This window comes from Lolium rigidum, unplaced genomic scaffold (assembly GCF_022539505.1).
Source record: "Lolium rigidum isolate FL_2022 unplaced genomic scaffold, APGP_CSIRO_Lrig_0.1 contig_17761_1, whole genome shotgun sequence".
In the NCBI taxonomy this organism is placed as follows: domain Eukaryota; kingdom Viridiplantae; phylum Streptophyta; class Magnoliopsida; order Poales; family Poaceae; genus Lolium; species Lolium rigidum.
The window spans coordinates 1-19,550 of record NW_025899912.1 but is presented as its reverse complement, the minus strand read 5'-3'; the positions used below and the strand labels follow the sequence as shown (position 1 = coordinate 19,550).

The following is a 19,550-nucleotide window of genomic DNA, read 5'->3' as shown; positions in this document are numbered from 1 at the left end:
CCTGAACGAAGCAGCGCATATTTTAGCTAAGTCGTATTTTACTTTAGCCTCCTCGGAAGTTTTTCATTCTGCCCCAGAGTGAGGGCAGCAATTTGTATTGACATTTTTTATCAATAAAGCCTTGTGTTCTGTTAAAAAAAAAACTAAAGATCTTTGGGGATGCGGGTGGAGATACTCTTAAAAACCAAAGCAGGCGTCGTTATCATTCGACGAGAGGCGGGGAGTCCCATATGCCATTATTTGCAGCTGCGGAGGTCGTAAATTTCTCTCCCTTGGATAAGCCTCACTCCGCTTTCATACAAGCAAACCTCCTGTTCGTTTCACATACCCACACTCTCACGGTCTCGCCTCGACCGTGCGCGCGCTCCAGCGGTAGCGAAGCAGGTTGATCGACGACAGGGAGGAGGAGTCGGAGCGCATGGCGAGCGTCGTCTTCGAGACGATCCACGATGCGGTGGCCGTCGGCAGGGACGACGTCGTGTTCTGCGTCGTCATCCTGTGCCTGTCCATGTTGTCCTTGGTCATCTTCGCGGCCTCCTCCGCCCCCGCCGGCGGCGACGGGGAAGAGAAGCGGCGGCGGCGCTCCGGCTCCCGCGCGAACGGGCCGGTGTTCGTTGGCGGCTGGGGCTGCGCCTGCGGTGGCTGCCGCGCCGGCGCCGGAGTCTGCGGCACCTACCTTTCCTGATCACCATGCATATATGAACTGATATAGTGATATACTTATCCGGCATGTAGCATCAGGAACAGCTCGATCGATCGGAGCTTGGCAAAGCTGCTCTGCTATGTTCTTCTCTTTCCCTCTTTCCTTTTCCTCTGCCTGTATATTACAGTACTACGGATACTGGGAACACCAGCCTAGCTGCACACCATGTGAATCAATGGCGAGAACATCGACTGTTTTAATTTTACCTATTTGTTCAATTCTTCTTTTTCTCTAGCTAGGGGGTTTGGTTCCGGATTCGATGGAACAGTAGTGGCCGACGCCCATATGATTCTACCAAGTACCATCTTAGATTCCTAGCTACTATGATCGATCGTCTGTTGGAGAAGCTGTTGGACAGACATCAAAGATCAAACCATACTTTTACAGGAAACAAGACTTATCCTTCCAGTATGTGAGTACAGTGTTTGTACCGAAAGACGAATGCAGAACGTACTGGTGGAGGTAGTACCGCAGAAGAGAGCATGACAGGGACACCCCATCTACCAACAACCCAATCAATACGCCAAAAGTCCACGAATTCGACACCTAAATAAAACCACCAACTATTCGGTTGTTGGATATTTAAAAAAAAAGTAGTATTCTATGGTTATTTCGACTTTATATACATATGGAGGCCCTTCTCTGCGAATGCTGAGAATCTATCCCAGTGGACTTTTGAACCCTTTTGAAGACTTTGGGATAGGTTTAACTAGGGGAAAAGCGCAGCGCTGGGGAGAATGTTGTGCCGGTGCAATGTGTATGTTTGACATTTACTACTCTTCTAAAGTCCAAAAATAAACTCGAGAAGGCCGTGGTTGCTCTTGGCGTGGCCAGACCCCTTCACTTGGGGTTTGGTGTGGTAGTATTGTGTTGTGCTCTAGGTAAAAACCTTGTCCCCGATGGCAGATCGTTGTCGAAGATCCCCTACACACACTCTTTTGGTAGTCATGCAGCGGTGAAGGGTTTTTACACGGTTGTCCTATAATCAGCTCTGCATTATGTTGTTTTCTGCCTAGTTCTCCTTATGAACAGGCTCAATCTCTATATTTTTTTTCCCCTTATCTCTATGCTAATGAAATCAGCAGCTTGCGCTGCCTTTTACGTCAACATTATGTTCAAAAATAATTTGGTCTTATCAAATCTCTGAGATTAAGTCAAATAGGCTATATTCTTACAATGCTTGTACTATAACTTCATGTTAATTTGTTGTTGTTGAAACGTATTGTTGTGCTAAACTTATTTTATATACCAATGTAGAAATACAAAAAAACGTGAAAAAAAAACAAGTATGCCAAAAGCCAGTTTGAAAGCTAGACTATCATAATTAGTCTCAGTGTCAAAAGCTGCCTTCGGGTTACTTCACTATATCATTCATAAATTTTCCATTCCACTTAGTGTGTTCGATCTTGCAAGGAGACAATATTTAGCTACTAGCATTCCTCTCTTGCCTTGCCTTGATCATCCTACCACATTGACAAGTCTTTAACATGTAGAGTGAACAAATATGCCACTTAAAGCATTGTGAAGGCGTAAGTATTGATACATGGTGCAACAAGTTAAGCAGAAAAGCTGTTCTGCGAGATACAGATTCAAATGGAGGTAGGAGTAACCGTGGGCACATGGGATGACCTCAAAGGTTGCGAGATCAATGCTATCTTATGTTTAGAGTTTTTGCAAGAAAAGAGCATAACACCTTTAATAAAACTAACACTACATTCCATGTCTTTTGGTACTCCACTAAACCACAAACACATCCATATGGCATAATGATTTTTTTTTAGGATAAAATCTTCACAACTCAGAGGATTGTAAAACAAACATGAATTTGGCGAAAATGGTCGTGCTGCCCACAAAATTCAAATGCAATCTCAGCGAATCAAGCAAACCCCATTATTGGTTCTCAAATGCACTCAAGCTACACTCAATATCGTTTATCCTGGTCATGTTGTTGTCTTAAAGTTTAGGACCGTCTCTGATGTTCGATGCGCACAAATAAGAAAAATGGAGAATTCTTAAAAACGTAATCGGATGAAGGTTTAAAAATGCAAAGGTAGAATTAAGTTATTATTGCGTGACTTGTGTGTGTAGGGGGATATTATTATGTAACTTATTACATTTGCATCCCTCTTGTGGCGGTAAAGAACATGGACCGGATCACGTTTTCACTACTCTTTTGAGGTAGCAAAGTATGAGGACTTGTTTATAATTATTAATTACTTCGCCGCCTGTTTAATACAGTTCCCAGTTGGATTAGATTGTACAATTTGTTTGTTTTTCCTTCAAAACCTAAACCAAAGAAAAAACTCTGTTTTTTGTTCTTTTACTTTCTGTAAGTTAATAAATAAATAAATGATGTCACAAAAAAATGTCACCACAGTAAAAAAATATTTTTCTTGCACTATTCTGTGGATCAAATAGGCCCCTGCATTGATTGATCCGGTGGTCAAAAGGAACACCGGAGCCAAACGACCAGTCGCGGTCACGCAAACCCGTCCAGCACGCGTCTTCTCCGATCGCCGCCGCCGAAACCCTACACAGCCCATCCGCCATGGCCGATCCGCCGTCCGCAGCCACCACCGCATCGCAGCAGCCCGACCAGTTCGCTGCCTCTGTCCTCAACCAGCACCAGCAGAACCCCAACCGCCAATTCTCCCCCCAAATCCCCCTGTCCCCTGCCGTATCCGACCCGGCGTCGGCTGCTGCGGGGGGCAGATCCATGGACCTCCAGCCGCGGTTGCAGGCGCCTTCTCCCCCGCAGGCGGCGGAAGGCTCCGGAGGCTTGAGCGCGATGCACCGCTCGGGCCCGGCCTCCCGGGCCCCTGCCGTCGGCCAGCCTCCACGGTACGCGGCAGCCGGCGCGACGTACGGCGCGCAGGTGAGCTTCCCGGCCGGCGTAGCGCAGGCCATGCTTGGCGCGCAGGGGCAGCCGAGGACGCTGCAAGGGCAGGATAACAGGGCGCGGTACGGGCTCCAGTTCCAGCCACCGATGATGGCGCAGCCAGGGCAGAGGGGCCTAGTACAAGGCACACAATTCAGTGCCGCCACTGCACAAGCCATGGGAGGTATTACCGGGATGAACCAGATGAGGACTAACCCGTATGGCGCTCAAGCTCAGCAGCGTTTCGCCCAAATGAGGCCACAGCAGCCATCATCACAAAATGGAGCTATGGTGCAGATGTTGCCAACGCAGCAGGCGCAATCGTCGATGGCCTCTCCTCTTTCTCCGCATCAAATTCAACAACGTTTTGCGCAGCAAATGAGGCCACAGCAGCTACCTGCAGGATCATCACAAAATGGACCCATGGTGCAAATGTCGCCGACGCAGCAGATGCAAGCGGCGATGGCCTCACCTCTTCCTCCGAATCAACTTCAGCGAGATCAGATGATGCAGCTGGTACAACAACTTCAGCAGAGGGGGCTGAATAGACAGCAGATTGCCCAGGCGCTGCAACGGCTCCCCCACCTGAATGCCCAACACCTGAACCAGCAGCAGCGTCAGCAACAGCAACCATCTCCAAGGATGCCAGCACCTGCCTCCCAGCCGATGACACCTTCCTCAGGCGGAACCATGGCCGCTGGTGCGGCAAATGCTCTCCATAGAGGACCACCTGGAGGAAATGTCAGCCAGCTTCTTGGGAAGAGAAAGGTACAGGATTTGGTTGCGCAGGTGGATCCGCTCTGCGAGGTCGATCCGGAGGTGGAGGATCTGATTCTGGAGATCGCCGATGACTTCATTAGCTCCGCGGTCGCGTTCGCGTGCAGGCTCGCAAAGCACAGGAAATCGTCGGTCGTGGAAGCTAAGGATGTGCTGCTGCACCTCCAGAAGAATTGTCACCTGTCTGTTCCTGGTTTCTCACAGGAGAGGAAGTGAATCTGCTGAGAAATTCAATGTAGGTGTGGGTAGAAATGTGGCATTTACTTTGAGAATTCTAGAATCGTGTTAGAGTCAGATAGATGGATATACCATTATAGCTAAATTGCAGGAAAAAAGATAGATTGATATAGCCCCTATTAGTCGTTGCATATGTTCGTGCTTACATGAAGCACATTCAGTGTGTATATCCGCGTGTGATATATTTGTATACACCCAAAGAAAATTGGCCGTTCACACATTCCATGGCTCTTCTTCACCGGGTAAATGCTTTGTTCTCTCATCTCTATCTAATGATCTTGTATGATATTAGAAAGTTTTACCTTGTATCTAGTATAGAAAAAAAATAGCGACATCCTTCTGGCAAAAAAAGAGTCTTGTGTGTATGATGTGAGAAGACAGCGGTGTGTCTGAAATTAGAAAGTTTTACCTGATATTAGAAAGTTTTACCTGGTATCTTTCTGTACTCATCATCGATATTCTCAGGGAGGTCGAACGATCAGGAATGAAGGAGATAGAATAAGTAATATTCTGAAATGCAAGAAGCTATCGGTGTGTCTGAAATAGAGCTGAACCGCTGGACTATGTTGAGCGATCAATTCGACAACTCAAACAAAAATGAAGAAATGAATGAAATTACACAAGTAAACCTTGGATTTGAAGAAAAGCAAAATAGAGGAATGGCGAAATTGGTAGATGATACGATTGTACCGGGTCTGGGTATGGAAAGCTCTGAACTGGTCAATGGGGATTATACTCTGTTCAGTATAAGGTGGTTTTATCAATACTGTTTTCTTATAGATCAATAGGGATCATGTATGTTTTTCTTTTTCTTTTTATAGCATAAGGTAGTATATGGCGTTCTGCTCTTGCAAATTTGAAGGTAGTGGCTAACCCTAACTTGGGAACGTTTCGCTTTGAAAATACTGAGATGCCAAACGATGCCTTAGAGCATAGCATTTGGGGATGTGTTTTGTTCGTGCCGCGTTTGGTGGACGTTGCTCCCCAGCCGCGTCTCCCAAAGACCGCCCCCAAACATTAATAAACAAAGATTTTGAAAACACAACCATTTATTAAATATAGTATACAAATAAATATGTTTGCGGAGATTGTTTTCAAATTAAAATACAACGAATAATAAAACAACAAATAAATAGGGCTAGATGAATGTGCCGCGGCATTTGCTGATAATCTTTTGATCCTCCACAAATGCTCAACGAGATCAGCTTGAAGTTGCTCGTGAACATTGCTATCACGGATTTCTGCGTGCATGGCGAGGAAATCAGCAAAATCTGCAGGCAACTCATGATCAACCTCCGCAAGAGAGCCTTCACACTCATAGGGACCAACATGTGACCTGACATGATTCTTGCGGTCATCCTCGATGATCATGTTGTGCATGATCACACAAGTCTGCATCACCTCCCATATTTGGTCATGAGACCAGCTTAGAGCAGGGTACCGAACACTTGCAAATTGAGCTTGAAGCACACCAAATGCCCGCTCGACATCCTTCCTGCAAGCCTCCTGTCGTGTAGCAAAGTGGGAATTCTTCTGACATGATGGATTCGAGATTGTTTTGACAAAAGTGGCCCATGTTGGATATATATCATCGGCTAGATAATAGCCTTTGGTATATTGGTGGCCATTGATCTCATAGTTGCATGGTGGAGCATGCCCTTCCACTAGTTTGTTGAACACCGGAGACTGCTGCAACACGTTGATGTCATTGTGTGATCCGGCCATGCCAAAGAAAGAATGCCAAATCCAGAGGTCATAATCTGCCACAGCTTCAAGCACCACACTGCAATATCCATGACGCCCTTTGTATATACCTTGCCAAGCAAACAGGCAGTTCTTCCATGACCAGTGCATGCAATTGATGCTTCCAAGCATTTCAAGGAATCCTCTGGCAGCATTTTGTGCCATGATCCTTGCAGTCTCTTCCTCAGTTGGCCCTCTCAAGTAGTATTTGCAAATTTTCCCACCACAGCTCGGCAAAACTTGTACATGCACTCAATGGCAGTAGACTCACTCATGCGAAGGTAGTCGTCATGTGTATCGGCAGGTGCTCCGTATGCAAGCATCCTCATGGCGGCGGTGCACTCCTGAATCGACGAGAACCCGACATCGCCTACAGCGTCGTGCTTGAGCTTGAAGTAATGGTCGGACTCTCGGACGTCGTGGAGGATATTCATGAACAGACCCTTGCTCATCCTATACCGGCGCCGAAAATTGTCGGCATGTGTTGCGTCATCTGCGAAGTAGTCGTTGTGCAGCATGGTATGCCCCTCCATCCTCTGCCGGGGCTTCGACTTCTTTCTCCCCGACCTTGATCCTCCGCGGCGCGGCCTCTTCCTCTTCTCCGCCTCGGCGTTAAGCACGTCCTGGAGGGCCGCGATGATCAACAAATGCTCCCCGAGGTCGTCGTCGAAGGCTTGCTCATCCTTCAGCAGTAGGACAATCATCTCGTCGTCGTTATCCATGTCTGAAGCAAAATCAATGGTTAAAATTTCTCTGCCACAGACGACACAACGAACAGCGCCCAATCGCGCGTACCTGGCAAGTCGTCGAGCACCTTGTGTGCGCGGAGGTGGGGCGGATTTGACGCCGCGTTCTGGGACGCGCAGACGAAGCGGCGGCGGCGGAACGACCGGATGGTGCCGACTCTCAGAAGAGATCAGTCGTCGAAACGGCCGGCAAATCCAGCGACAGCGGAAGGGTGGGAGGCGCGGGAGGGAAGGAGCGACGAGAAAAAAGGCGCGAACCACCGGTTTATGAAAATAGTCGCCGACATGTGGGAGACCGCCTCGCTTTTCGTTGTGTCCGGCGTGCCCGAAATGTCCCCTGTGGGACGGGACGGCCTCGAGGCGGCGAACACCGTATCGAGAAGCACCGAACAAAAAGCGGCTTTGAAGAACGCAGCTGGAAACGTTTTTTTATCCGGCGCGTCTCAAATCCCCTGGGAAACGATTTGGGAGACGCGACTGTTACACTCTATTTTGACTAGAGGAATTCCTAAGTAAAGGCATGAAAATCTATACTACATCTCCAAACTTGTTGCTTCGATCAGTTTGACGCGGTCTGATTTAGTAACAACTGGTAGCTGACTATGTTGAAGAGACACTTCCAATGCTTCCAAGCATGCCCGTAATTCTGCTGATCGTGTACGGAGTATGTTTTTCCTAATCAACACGGATCATCCCCGATCCTATTGAAAAAGATCGATGAAACCTAAGCGAACCGATATTAGATACTCCCTCCGTCCCACAAAAAATATCTCATGTTTATATTCTCTACAGTATAACATCTGTAAAAGTAAATGTGAAATTAGAGCATCTTCGGCCGTCTCCCCGACAAGGTCCCCGGTAGCCCTTTTTTCTATCCGGACGGCGTTATTCATCCCAGCTCCGGCTCCTCGTTTTCTCCTGGATTTTCATCCATCCGGAGAGCCCAGACCATTCCCAGCTTCCCGAGGCCCGGTCGGGGACTCAGGACGAAATAAAAGCGCGCGAAACGTTGAGCGGGCCCGCGTAGTTCCCTCCATTTTCCCTCCAAAATACGACGCATAGAACCATTTTCCCCGCCGTTTCGAAGGAGCTACCGACATTCTCCACCACAGTTGCAGCTCCTCCTCTTTCCTTCCACCACCATGTCGCCGAAGAAGCTCGCCACCGATGGCGCGCCGAAGGCGAGGAAGCCGCAGGCGCCAAAACAGAGGTCACCGGGCTTGACAAATGCGCAGTGGGCGGCGGATGTGGAGCGGCGGCGGAACGAAACTCGCGGCAGGGCAGAGAGGGAGAAGAAGTGTAAAGCGAAGAGGGTGGCGACGGCGGACGAACAAGCGAGGCTGATCTCCATTAACTTCTCTCAGCCGCGCGTCGGCCAATACCCCAGGCCATGGCCGACCCAAGGTATGATCGGATCTCCTTCCACCTTCTCGCCGGCGTCGCCGGCCACAACCATGTTCCAGGACACCTACGCCGCCGGCATCGGGGTTTACGCCGTCACCGCCGGCGTACGACGGTGCGCTGTACGAGGGCATCTCGCCTGCCCTGCGACGTGGGCTGCTCTCCTTCTCCAACCCCGGGATGCCGCCGCCGAATGAGCCTGTGATGCATGAGATGATCACGTTGGGCTCCATGGACGCCGCGTCAAGCCCTGGATTCTTCACACAAGAGGAGGAAAGGGCAACGGAAGCCGTCGCGTCGCGGGGCGTCGTCGCGATCAGAATGACGGTACCCAAGACGTCGACGAAGAAGATGAACATGCCTACCTCGACCAGGACGTCGATGAAGAGGAAGCGCCTGAACCCACGGAGGAGCCGTCCAAGGGGAAGAAGAAAAGGAAGAAGAACTCGCCGCCAGCCGAGCCGCGGATCAAATGGACGGGCAAAGAAGAGGAGTGCCTCGCCGAAGCTTGGAAGACCGTTTCCATGAACGGCATAACCGACGCGAATCAAAAGTTCGAGACGTATTGGCAGCGGGTCAAGGTGGCGTTCGACGAGCGCAAACTCGTAGATCCATACTTCAACATGATGGTGATGATATGCGGCGACAAGGAAATGGGCACCCATTGGGGGATCATTCAGGCAGCGTGCAGCAAGTGGCACGGCATACAGGAGGAGATCGACGAACGGCCGGTGAGCGGCCAAGACTTTGAAGCCAAGGTATGCTCACTCGTTGTGGCTCCTCCGTCGACCCTACATCGTTGAGGTTTAATCTTGAATCGTCAGCCTGTTTTTGCAGGTGCGGTGGGCGTTCACCATGTACGCTGACGACAACGACGGCCAGATATTCAAGTACCTCAACGTCTTCGCCCGTATCGAGGAGTGCGAGAAGTGGAAGGAGGTGCGTAAGAATCTAGCCAATAACAAGGGCGAGCAGTACAACCCCGACGATCCAGCCCCTGCCGCGTCGGCGGGCCGCCCCGAGCTTGGCCAGAAGAAGCTGAAAGAGCAGAAGAAGGCGGGCCATCCAGCCGATAGGTTACAGGCGTCCTTCGACAAGTGTTGGGCCAACGCGAGGGTGCACGCCGCCGGACGACAAGCACAACGTGCGGTGGAAGGAGATGCTCGCCAACTAGGGCGTCCGGATTGCCTTGCTCAAGAAAACCTCCGCGGCGAAGAAGAGGAACACCGACCTGGCGTTCCTGATCGGCGGCAACGATGCCAACATGGACGAGGAGACGAGGGCTTGGTACGACGCCCATCGCCAAGAAATCCTTCGACCCCCGTCGGCTGCTTCGTCCTCCGCTTCGACGTCAACTCCCGCCGCTGCGACACCGACAGACGCCGATGCTTCGCTGCCCGATGCCGCGCCAGACGAGGCTCAGGGCGGGACCGCCGATGAGCCTGTAATCCTCTAGTTTCTGTTTCGATCGCCGGAATGTGGCTGATCCGATCGCCGGACTTTGGCGATTCTTTTGTGTAGCGGGAAGATGATTTTTTGAAACTATCGCCGCTGATGGGCGAATTCCGGGGGTGCGACTGGAAAAATATTACCCCCACGCCCTTTTTACATCAAATCCGACGTTTTTTATACCCGAATTTTCGCCAGGAACTCAAAGCTTGAGATGCTCTAAAGAACCGTGGCAACACACGACATTCAACTAGTACAGTTTAATACTACCTCCGTTTCAAGGAATAAGACGCACACGTATTTCAAGACAAACTTTAACCATAAAAATTAAGCAACAAAATCTTAATTATATTATATGTAATTAGTATCGTTAGATTCGTATTGAAAAGCACTTTTTAACGATACTAATTTTATACAAATAATCTTTATCTATTTAAAATTATTCTTGGTCAAACAAAAAACTCGTAAAAGCGAAGGGCCTATTCAGAGACACACCACAATTCATCCACCAGGAACTGTCTTAGACAGCTGGACTGGGGTCCACTCGAAGTCCAATGCAGACAGACACGTGGGCCCCACTCAGAGCGTACCCCCAGAGACAGCCGTCTGCTAGCTCGGCGTCCGCAGATCCATTCAAACTAGCCGTTACAAACCCCCCACTTCCCCCACTACCTCCTCCTCCTCCTAGGATTCTTCTTCTACTACCTTCCACACGCCATTCCTCCCTTCGCAATCCCCCAAGCCCCAAACCCCTGCAACAATTTCCACTCGAAAATCCCCAACCCGCGGCGGGACAGATTCCAATCCCCGCTCCCCAGGCGCGGCGACGATGATGTTCACGGAGGGCCTGGACGAGTCGGCGATCAGCTGGATCAAGCAGGGCGCGGCCGCGGCGAGGTCCCCGCTCGCGGAGCGCCAGATCTCCGCCCCGGCACCGGCGCCGAGGAGCCCCGCCGCGCTGTACGGCAACCGGGGCCCGTGCGCCGCCGCCGCCCTCTTCTCCCCCAAGAGCCTGCCGCCGCCGGTGCGGACCGCCCACTCGGGCCTCCTCGGCCGCCACTCCTCCGCACTCTACTCCGAGGACGACGACGACGACGAGAGCGTCGCGTCCTGGGGCCTCACCGACGACTGCGGCGCCTACGGCGGCAACTTCTCCGACGACCGCACCGCCACCGCCGAGGACGACAGCGACTCCAGCCTCTTCCGCAGGGCCAGGGACCTCTACGGCGTCGACGACGAGGTCACGTCGCAGCTCAGCCGGAGGGGCGGGGGTGGGCTCGTAAGGGGACACTCCAAGGAGAACCTCCGGGTCGAGGTGCGGGCGGCCGCCGCCGCGTTTGCCGGGAAATGCTCCCGTGCTGCTCTGGATACTCCCGTCGACTACAGCGCACATGTAAGGATAGTGGCTTGCTCCTCTAGCTTGGGCTCCAAATTAGGGATGGCTGAATTCTGTTGGTTAATATTTCTATGTTCATACATTCTTCATAACTAACGTTTGCGTGGATACGCGCTTGTGCTGGCAAAAGTAAGAATCAATTTTAACTGCTACGTTTATCCAGGAACAGTACGTCGACGAGCGCAGGTTCCAGGATTTCGGGCCACCCAGTGCGCCCCCAATCGCACAAGATGGGGATGAGCATCGCATTTTCGACGCAGTTGGTGAGATCAGCGATCACTTCTTATTTCAAACACAGTTTGTTTGTATCCCCTTTTGCCTGGAAGAGATAATTAAGACCATCACTCAGCAGACCCGAAAGGAGGCTTTGAGAGAGCTGGGATGTCATCGGTGGCAGATATACTGGCTCAAGATGTTCATGAGCCTCCTACCAGGTACAGTCGGAGATCATGGTTTACACATAACACTAGTTTGTCCATGACTGCTCTTTTCCCTGAGATCAAAACTGCAATCCAGATCAAACGTTCAGGAGGATGGTGTTCAGATGCCGTACATTGAGAACAATTTACTAGCCCAGATACCAAGCTTCACAACCAAGTGCGTTTTGATTTACTGCTTGCTTACCCATCTATAAAAGCTCTTGTCTGTTTCCTATTCTTATGGGCTGATGTTTTACTTGGCAGTGTACAAAGCGCATGGCAATCGTTTGTTGCGTACGATGCGTGCTTCCGGCTTTGCCTCAATGCGTGGGCTAAAAACTGCATGGAGGCTCCGGAATTCCTTCGCGACGAGTGCATGGTGTTGCGAAGCGCCTTTGGGTATGCAACAACTCATGCATATGAATTAATTTAGCATATGTTACTTGACCATGATTTTCCTTTGAGCACACAGCTTATGAACTCTCTATGTTGAATAGAATACAGAAATTTTTGCTTCATCCAAGGCGTAAGGATCAAGATGATGGAAAACATGCCTATGACAAGGATGAAACTTGTACCATGAAGGCAAGGAAAATTGTTAAACAGATTGAAGTCGAAGGTATGAATCAGCAACCACTGGACATCCTTTATCTCCATTACTTCTTAACTTTTCCTTGCGCTGAATAGAGTTCATTGACGAAATTATTTTTGGAAATGTAAAGCTAACAATCAACTCTATGATGAATAGGTTAGGTTGTTATTTTTGTGAATATGATGAATAGGTTAGTTAGGCATGCTTTCAAAAATTGGTTGTTTGCTCTCTCATAATCTGAGTGTTTGCTAACAGTAAAAAAGATACGTGTTGTACCGCAAAGGCCAAAGCTCCGCGCAACATCATCATTTAGAAATCTCTACATGCAAGCCGGCAGCGAGTATGTCAGACAGATTTCTAAAATACTGAAGAGCCAGGTTACCATGCTGACGTCCACATCAGCTACATCTTTGCCGGAAGGTTAAGACAAACACAATTATTTCTATGACCCGTACTTGACAGAGTTTAATTCTGTTATTAGTAACACAATGTCATACTTGCAGAAATGTTCACATGTACTCTAGAGTTGAAAAGCTCATGCAAAGGTCAACAAAGAGATTCCATTTCTCTGCAATATTTAAAGCCAGGGACTGGTGAATCTCAACTCTTGTAAGTTCTAGCATATCAACTTACATATTCGTTGTATTAATGGAATTGTAAGATTTGCTCGGAAAATGATCTTGAACCATCTATTAACAGCTAAAACTTATGACTCAGTTATCTAGAGAACCAGGGGGACACTATTCTTGTTGAAGTACAGGACAACAATAGGGCTGTCATAGGCCGTGCAGAAATTCAAGTATCGTCATTCACTGATACCCATGTATGTACTAACCAGTGCTCACCCTCATTGGTTCATTGCTGTACTGAAAAGTAGCTAAAATTCACCTCTCAATTGTACACATTGAAACAGCAGGAGGAAATGACTAGATGGTGGCCTCTATACCTTGACGATCAAGAATGTGTAGGCAAAATTCAGCTTTGTATGAACTTGTCTGTGTCTTCCGACAGTTATGGATCTGAAAAGGTTTGCTCTTCTCTTTTCATATCCATGTCATGATGAATGTGCAAAACAATTCAGCATCTATCTTAACCTTGCATCGCATTGTAAAAATAGATGCTACAAGGTGGTCTAGCTGTGGATACTATTATATATGACATGGTTCTGGAAGCAGCGATGAGAGCTCAAAATTTCAACAGCAAAATGTTGCACATAAGTGGTTCATGGAAATGGCTGTTGGATGAATTTTCTGATTACTATGGGGTATCAGACGCATATAGAAAATTGAGGTATCATATTATTTAGTTGCGTACATTCAATGATGGCTATTGAATATAGCAAAGCATGATATTGTTATTAATGACATTTTGCAGGTACCTGTCTTACATTATGAATGTGGCGACGCCAACAAAGGATTGCTTGGAATTGACATATGAACTGCTTCTCCCTGTCATGAAAGCACGGAATGATAGAACTCTAACGAGACAAGAGGTAATCTTTACAATAAAAAGGTTCCATCCATGTACTTCCAGATGACACTGAATACACAGATCAATAATCATAGATGACCTTGAGAAGTTCAAATTGCCCCATCGGACATATTGTGTACTAATTCTAGGGTAGTAGCACCTTGAATTCTTTCTTAATGAGGAAGGTGGTTGGTTAGTTTTAACGAGACAAGAGGTAATCTGTGCATTAAATAAGCTCCGTGCATATACTGCCAGTTGTAAGAAGCTTAAAATGTCTCCATTGACACAATTTGTACTAATTATATGTTACTAGCACCCCCAAAGCTTTCTTTAAGAGGAAGGTGTGGCAAAGGTGCAGAACCCAGGGATCCTCTCTTGTCCTCACTTATGCCAGCAAATAAACAGAATAATGACAGAGATCAGGAAGCATTTTACAGGATCAATAGGCCTGATTATTTCTTATGTGTTTACAGAGAAGTTTACTGCTCGACTGCGAAGATAGGATCAACGTTCTTCTCGCGATTGTGTTTGAAAATTATAAATCACTGGACGAGCACTCTATTACTGGCTTATCGGAACTATTTGGCCCTATATCAGATTGTGCTGCACCAGCTTTGGCACCTGCAGTTCAGATATTTAGTGTACTGCATGATATACTCTCGAGTGAAGCACAAAGCATACTTAGGAGCTATTTGCAGGTCAGAATTCTAAATGAATACTTTAAGCATTTTGCATTCGTATACTGTTTATATTTTTGCTCAGAGCAACAAGCTCAGAGTATGTACTATATAGGAATGCTCAAAGATTTATATTTACGATATTAAGAGATCATATCTTTGTCTTTTTCAGCCAACTATAACATGTTACTCCCTCCGATCCATATTACTTGTTGCTAGTTGGATGTATCTAGAACTAAAATGGATTGGAGGGAGTACAAAAAACGTGGTTCACTATGATTGTTCAAACAGTGTATAAGTTAATGTGTTTAGCATTATGATTATTTCGAACCTTGGCTAAAGAGTACTCAATGTTTGTTAGTCCAGTTTGGGAACTTTACATATTTATCATCGCTGACCTCGTAATAGACCATGCATATGCAGTCATGTGGAATGAATTTGAAAACATGGTTCATTGGTTGCATGGTGCAATTTACACTAAAAAACATCCATATAAATGGAGTCATGTTTCACCTGTGGTGCAACTTGCATCCAAGCTAGCACAAATAAAGGTTATAGACATTATAGTAGTATATACTTTTTGATGTTATACTTCTAGCCATCAGTAAACAGATAAATCTCCCTTTCACAGACTGCTGCTGCAAAGAGGTGCAGGAGGCATATGATTGAGACAGACGAATTCATGTCGAGCAATAATGACAGCCTTCTCACTGATCCTATGACTATTTCTGCTGCATATCTCAAAATGAAGACACTATGCATTAACATAAGTCTTGAAATTCAAGCAGATATCAAGATTCACAATCAGAATATACTTCCAAGGTAGCAAATATATGCTTGCTCTAGTAAAAATATTTCCATATGTTCAGATACTACTCGGAACTTCCCTGACGTTTTCCCCTTCAGTTCGATAGATCTTCCGAACATAGCAGCATCCCTCTATAGTACAGAACTCTGCAAACGATTGAAGGGTTTTCTTTCTGCAAGTCCCCCATCAAGACCGCTACAACATGTTGCTGAACTGCTCATTGCAACTGCTGATTTTGAGAGAGATCTTGACTCCTGGCAATTGAGGTTAGATACAGTTGATATACCGATATACCGCTACTGTTTTCTACAATTGATATGTTTCTCCAAGGCCCAAAGTGCACATACTTTTCAGCTGATTCATTTCGTTGCATTTATACAATTTTAGACCTGTCCATGGGGGTGTACTTTCGAGAGAGTTGTTCCATGATTACATCATGGTGTGGGTTGAAGATACCCGGTTGCACTTGCTTGATTATTGCAAAGCTGAAAAGGTAATCATAAAAACACATACTAGAAACAGATCGCTTGGTTGAGATTAGCAATTGGACTTCCTTGCTTAATATATCACCTCTCTTTGCAGTTAGCATACCCTGCAGCATCAACAACTTCACCATTTGTCGAGCAAATATACGAGCAAATTAAAGAAAGCATAAATGAGTATGGAGTGGTTATCAACAGATGGCCTCAATATCTGATGAGTTTGGAGAGTGTATGTCACACACTTGCACTCCATGAATCAGCTCCCCCTGTTTATCATGCAATTTGTTGATGTGCCTTTTCTTATTCAGGCTATTGCTGATGTCGAAAGAGAAGTTATGAAGGCATTGGAGAAGCAATATATGGAGACTCTAATGCCTTTGAGAGACGGCATACCAAAAATTCTTGAGAAGCATGTTCAAAGACTGACAAGAAGACAATCGATAGCTCCATATTCTGTGCCAAATCAGGTATATATATGCATGCATCATATCACACATTTTGTTCAGTGACGTTAACGGGGGCCACAGTTCACTAATGACCAGTTGATTATTCTTCATCACAGCTAGGAACATTCATGAATACAGTTAAAAGAATGCTAGATGTGTTACACTGCCGAATTGAGGATATTCTCAAATCATGGGCAGCATATCTAACCATAGCAAACGGGACCACGGTTTTTGGAGAGCAAATGAACTCCATCACAGTGATGTTGAGGAAGAAGTACAAGAAATACCTGCAAGCAATAGTGGAGAAGATTGTTAGTGATGTAAGAATTATTGTGACACATTCAAACACTAATGCCGCTCTTCATCCAGTTTGAACTGAGACAGATCACACATGTATAGGTCATAATTTTTTTGTTAATTTCAGACACAAGCTAACCGTACAACGAGGCTAAAACGGATTCTTGAAGAAACAAAAGAGACTGAAGGTGAAAGCGAGATGCGTGAAAGGATGCAAGCTCTCCGTGCTCAGCTCTCTGATTACATGCACAACCTCCACGAGGTCTTTTCCAGCAGAATATTTGTTGCTATTTGCCGAGGTTTCTGGGACAGGCTGGGCCAGGTAAATATGAGAAAGAAACTCTGTGTCATAATGTTGCCATGAAAAATTGTGCTTATATATCAACTTTATTTTTCAGATTGTGTTGAGATTTCTTGAGAGCAGAAAGGAGAATAGGATTTGGTACCGTGGATCCAGTTACGCTTTAGGGGTAAGACCACACTCACCAAGAATTATCTTATAACAGGAGACCAAGAATTATCTTATAATAGGGAAGCAGCTCTAAGAAATGAAAACTATTATTACCAAACAAAAGGAAATTATAGCAAAGTGCAATAGCACGAATTGAGATAAATTACCAAGATAATTCTTATAAATTTTGCATCGGTTCATATAGAACCTGGTAATCACATTTTCAGTGTTTTTTTTTTATGCCTTATCAAGGGGGCAGCAAGTTCTGTATGAAATTATAGGCACGGTGCAATATTTTGACAGCAAGAAGCGAGTAGCTACCACTTGTGAATGATGAAACAAATAATATGTACTGTATAAATCCTCTTACCCTGAAGAGCTATGTTGTGCAGATCCTGGACGACGTCTTCGCATCAGAGATGCAAAAGCTGTTAGGCAATGCTCTCCAGGACAAGGACCTGGATCCTCCGCAATCAGTGATCGACGCCCGGTCTATCCTCTGTTGAGGGCTTGTGAGAAGAACCATGAATTGTTCAGATCGATCTCTACTCATAATTCTGGTGAGAAGATCTGAAATATGGCCAGAGCAATATTTTGGTCGCAAGAGGTTGAAGCTTATTGTTTGGTGTGCAGAATATATGTATACAGGTCGACGGCCTACATTCTTTTTGTCCATAGCGTGCTGTTAATTGTTTCAAAACATAAGAGGAAAGTTGTGTAGTGGTAAGCAAGATTTGCTTTCCAAAGTGTATATGATTAGTGTAATTGCGTGTACTGGTTGTTCGGCAGCTGTTGAATTCTCTAGACTTTTGGAGTTAATTTACGTGATAATGACATTTCAGGTGTCACTGTGTCAGGCAATGAAATACTGAGAAATTTGGCTGACACAGGGCTCGGTCTACAGGGTGGTTCCTGACTGTTAAATCTTGCATTACAGTTATTGAAAAATACTCTTGCCTTCTACAGAGCTTCATGAGAATATGAGAAACTTGTATCTGATCTTACAAGAGGAATGCAAAAGACCAAATTTTAAACAGGAGGTGGAGCTCTTCCTGATTGTTAAATCTTGCATTAAAAATACGCTTGCCTTCCACAGAGATAAGAGTATGAGAAACTTACATCTGATCTTACAAGAGGAATGCAAAAAAAAAAAAAAAAAAAGCAGGTGGTGGAGCTCTTGTTAAGCGGAAGAGCTAGCTCTAAGAATAAGGTCAGCTTTTTCGGGGGAGAGATCGCTACTGTTGAAAATAAAATAATTTTGGATCATATCAAACAAGCAATTGACATGCTGAAAGGGCCTTACATTTTTACATGTGTATAGATCAACGAGTCCTTAAAAAACCTGACAAGTTTTAGGTAATTTAGACATTCGGTGGCCTTACGCCTCCCCCGATTTCGGTGAGGGTCGGTCCCGTGGCGATGGTAGTGGAGTGTCAAGACTTGTAACTGTACCCCTACGTTCCTCAGAGAGAGGCAGACAATTTGTTGTTGTTTTCTTTGGTTTGTTTAGGGTTTGTGTCCTATTCAAGAATACATGGCGATGATGACTCCCTGAAGATGGAATAAAGTTCTCCCAGCCTAGCCCCTCTCTCGGCAATGCATCTAGCATCGTCAAAGGGCGTGTGGGGGTTTGTCTTCGGTGGATCACGTTGGATTTGGTTTGTGTTCCTTCTGATCTACACTTCTCTTCATCAACGATAACAACTGCTCTCGTGTGTTGGTTCTTTGGAACCTTAGCAAGACGACTGCCCGTCTGTCTACTACACCAATCTTTGCATTGCTCCAACGAGGGAGAGGCAAGGACGGCGGCGTGCCTTCGGCCCGTTTGAGTGCTTGCAGTCGTCACTAGCTGGTCCAAAGACCTTTTGAAGATTTTATTACTTTTGGATTTTCTTGTACTATCGGTGGAATTTTTGCCAAAAAAAAAGACTTGGAGTTGTTACCAAGTCTTTCAATTAAGAAAAGTGATTTGTTACATCCGGAAACAAGTATACATACCTCCATACGTTTCAGAAAATGAAAAGATACCTCAATTTAAAATGGCTCACATAATCCCCTCAACTATGCAAAACTAGACAAATCGCCCCCCATGCCAATTTTAGAGTGGGTTTGTAGGTGGTTTTGTAGGTGGTATTTGTTTATGTGTTGTTAGGTCTAAAACATCATTAGAAACACAAGATCATGGACCACAACAGCTACAATACCTAAAGAAAAAAATAACAAAGATAGATAGATCATTATGAGGAACAAGAGAGGCCATCGTCACCTGCTAGTTGTAGGCTTGAAGCATTGAAGTGGTATATGATTTGGGGATCCTTATGATCTCCTCATGACTCCAATGGCACTGTCCATGGACATCATGTCAAGGTTCTGAAAGGATCGTATGCCGCACCTAGAGGGGGGTGAATAGGTGCTAACCAATTTTTAGTTCTTTTTCAATTTAGGCTTGACACGAAAGGTAAATTCTCTAGATATGCAACTAAGTGAATTTACCTATATGACAAGGATATCAACTAAGCAAGGTATAGCTACGCAATAGTAGATAGAGTGGGATAGAGGTAACCGAGAGTGGAGCACG

At 46.2% G+C, this 19,550-nt stretch overlaps 3 protein-coding genes and 1 long non-coding RNA gene across 4 annotated transcripts; all 4 read left to right on the top strand.

Moving 5' to 3' along the window:
* Positions 1 to 238: 238 nt before the first annotated feature.
* On the top strand, positions 239 to 921 carry LOC124680509. Its single transcript, XM_047215556.1, has one exon. The coding sequence runs from the start codon at positions 419 to 421 to the stop codon at positions 683 to 685; it is 267 nt and encodes an 88-aa protein (XP_047071512.1). The 5' UTR covers positions 239 to 418; the 3' UTR covers positions 686 to 921.
* Positions 922 to 3,191: 2,270 nt separating this feature from the next.
* LOC124680506 (transcription initiation factor TFIID subunit 12b-like) lies at positions 3,192 to 4,881 on the top strand. Its single transcript, XM_047215554.1, has one exon. The coding sequence runs from the start codon at positions 3,252 to 3,254 to the stop codon at positions 4,572 to 4,574; it is 1,323 nt and encodes a 440-aa protein (XP_047071510.1). The 5' UTR covers positions 3,192 to 3,251; the 3' UTR covers positions 4,575 to 4,881.
* Positions 4,882 to 11,493: 6,612 nt separating this feature from the next.
* On the top strand, positions 11,494 to 11,891 carry LOC124680505. The gene is made up of 3 exons (XR_006995524.1): positions 11,494 to 11,593; positions 11,680 to 11,764; positions 11,847 to 11,891. It is a non-coding gene; the product is annotated as an uncharacterized LOC124680505 (long non-coding RNA).
* Positions 11,892 to 12,023: 132 nt separating this feature from the next.
* LOC124680507 lies at positions 12,024 to 17,614 on the top strand. The gene is made up of 18 exons (XM_047215555.1): positions 12,024 to 12,148; positions 12,247 to 12,368; positions 12,597 to 12,761; positions 12,845 to 12,950; positions 13,059 to 13,164; positions 13,258 to 13,368; positions 13,459 to 13,631; positions 13,716 to 13,833; positions 14,285 to 14,509; positions 15,120 to 15,310; positions 15,395 to 15,562; positions 15,684 to 15,789; positions 15,879 to 16,007; positions 16,087 to 16,245; positions 16,341 to 16,544; positions 16,649 to 16,843; positions 16,920 to 16,991; positions 17,365 to 17,614. Exons 1-18 carry the CDS (start codon positions 12,093 to 12,095, stop codon positions 17,476 to 17,478), a joined length of 2,520 nt encoding a protein of 839 aa, XP_047071511.1. The 5' UTR covers positions 12,024 to 12,092; the 3' UTR covers positions 17,479 to 17,614.
* The last annotated feature ends 1,936 nt before the right edge of the window (positions 17,615 to 19,550 follow it).